The sequence below is a fragment of the Hipposideros armiger genome, unplaced genomic scaffold (assembly GCF_001890085.2).
Source record: "Hipposideros armiger isolate ML-2016 unplaced genomic scaffold, ASM189008v1 scaffold_1130, whole genome shotgun sequence".
Taxonomy (NCBI): domain Eukaryota; kingdom Metazoa; phylum Chordata; class Mammalia; order Chiroptera; family Hipposideridae; genus Hipposideros; species Hipposideros armiger.
The window spans coordinates 204,778-207,314 of record NW_017732480.1 but is presented as its reverse complement, the minus strand read 5'-3'; the positions used below and the strand labels follow the sequence as shown (position 1 = coordinate 207,314).

Here is a 2,537-nt window from a genome sequence, read left to right as displayed (position 1 = left end):
CTCCCGAGAGCAGGTATGTGGGTTCCCGCTGGGTGGAGAGGAAAGCCACACTCACACAACACCTGTGTGGATTGTTATTAGGGAACTCGCCCTTCTCTCTGTGTAACTAGAGAAATTATCTCAACATCTGTGGACACTGCACACCATTGCTCCAGAATTGTCTCTGTTTTTTATTTATTGGCTCATGTTTAAATTTTAGATCTCCAAGGGAAGTTTGCTGGTTCACAAAACTCTTGCTTGGGTGTGAAGCATGCCTGTTATTCTGAAGAGTATTTCTTTGAAAATTAGAAATATGTTTTGCCTGATTCTATGAAATTGCATTGTCACTGTTCTTTTTTGGCAACATATGGTGTGTGTTGTTTCAGAGCTAGACCAGCATATAGCTGATTTCAAGGGAGGAAGTTTCCCTTTATCCATAGTTTCAAGTTACAACCGTCGTAGCAAGAAGAAAGGAGAGAATGGTGCCTGGAGAAAGGTGAGCACTAGTCCTCGCAAAAAGCCTGGCCGTTTCTCTTCACCCACCTGGACCAAGCTGGACCTGAGTGAGGAAGGTAAGGGGGCGGGCACTCAGGAGCTGGTTTCTGAACGCAGATGTGCTTTCATTTTTATCACTATGCATTCAACAAAATTCTTAGTATTTCAAAGCACATTTTCATGGAATAAAATATATGTAGTAGGCACAGTTCCAAAAATATTTGGGAGCCTCCTACCTGAAAAAATAGTCTTTCATACTAGAATTCTGAGATTAAATATATCTTTACCGTGACAAATGATCATTTTTATTAAATTTTTGTGGTGTCCACAATTAAATTTACATAATACAATAATTGCCCTTTGGTACATCTCTCCCTAGTAATGTGTCACCCCTAAGCCAACCTTGAATTTTAAAAAGTATGTGTACAGACAGATTTGATACCAGTTAAGGCCTGTGAGTGAGTCAGTTTTACATATTTCTTTTTCATGTATGGTGTATGTTGTGTGCCGGCTTCTATTCTGGGCAATGGAAATAGAGCAGGGAAAACAGCAACAATCCCTGTCCTTAGAGAGTTTTCATTCTAATAAAGCATTCAACGGATTCTGTATAACAGGACATCATTTATAAAAAAGAAATGTGTAAGTTTCTTTCTAACAAAGAAGACACACCTGTCTGTAGTGTTAGACCTGTTTCTTTCTTTCTTTTTTTTTTTTTTTAGCTGAGCCATCCTGCCACCTGTTGGCAGCTCAGTGGCAGCTCAGCTCGGGCCATGAATCGAATCAGTGACCCTGTTGCTCAGAGCTTGCACCCTTGAGTGAGCTCTTAACCAACTGAGCCACTCAGCCGGCCCTTACACCTGTTTCTTTTGATTTGATAATAGACAGTCAACAATTATACAAATTATAAATGTCCTCCTTACAGGATATCCATTTTTGAGTAAGAATGAAGATATTCAAACCTCATATGCATTTGGAATTTCTGATACATGTAATTAATTTTATGTCTTAAGGGGCTACCTCCAGCTGTTCTGTTTTGTGTAACTTTATGCCAGCTTCACAGCAGTGGGGTTGCTATGTAAGAGAATATAATGCCTAAAATCTTAAAACTTAAAACAATGCTATTGTTCATAAATATATTTTCATATGTTAGCTTGTATTTTGTCAACTAATAAAAATTTAATATGGTTTTTAACCATATTAATTCATGCTAGAGTTTTGTAATTACCTCAAGTGTGTGATGGTCAATTGTACCACTTTTTAAATGACTGAATGGAGAGTCAGTGAATGAAATCAGAATTTTACTTATACTTTTTAAAGATAAGTGTTATGTATTTATAGTAGGATATATTCTGATCCCACGATCTCCCAAAGTTAGAGTGTTTGATTCAGAGAATAAAGTCATTAGATTCCAGCTCCCCAATATAGCATAGGGGCTCCCCAGATAACTTTCTGTAGCAAGAATTATACCTCCCATTTGTTTATCCCATGATAGTAGCAAAAGAGGTCTCAGGTGAGGACTGTTATCTTCATTGACAGATAACAAAACGAAAGCTCAGAAACCCTTGACTGCCTGTTCCAAATCCCCTCTCCTGGAAACCTGGGGTTCTGCCATCCATGATTTTGTTTCTTGCGATTCCAATGCTGTTTTCTTCAGTCCATGTCATTCTAATCCTGTGACACATGTAATAACCCATAAGCACTCAGATGAGTGGACACCCATCCAGGCTCTTCACTATCATTTCCAAGTTTATCACAATTTCCATAGGGTTTCTTTCTTGAGCTAAATAATTACCTAAAGAATAATCATTGTCAATATATATAGAGGCGGCCAAAAAAATGAATACACATTTTAAGAGAGGAAACAACTGTGTTGAAATTGTAATACTCAATATATACCAATAACAAAAGATGAATACAAGTTATGTGTATACATTTTTTGGCACCCCCAGTATATTTCAGTTAACAAACAAAATCAATAAAATGAATATAAATTTAAAACAGTATTACAGAAATTTGTCTAAATGTGTATAACTCAGAAAACTGAATTATAAATGATTTTAAAG

General features: G+C 36.8%; 1 protein-coding gene across 1 annotated transcript in view; it reads left to right on the top strand.

The window, feature by feature from the left end:
- The window catches only part of CTTNBP2 (cortactin binding protein 2), a 162,777-nt gene that overhangs the window by 152,122 nt on the left and 8,118 nt on the right, over positions 1–2,537 (top strand). The window contains exons 18-19 of the mRNA XM_019632351.1: positions 7–13; positions 366–763. Coding sequence (XP_019487896.1) covers positions 7–13; positions 366–763 — 405 coding nt within the window. The remainder of the gene's footprint in view (positions 1–6; positions 14–365; positions 764–2,537) is intronic.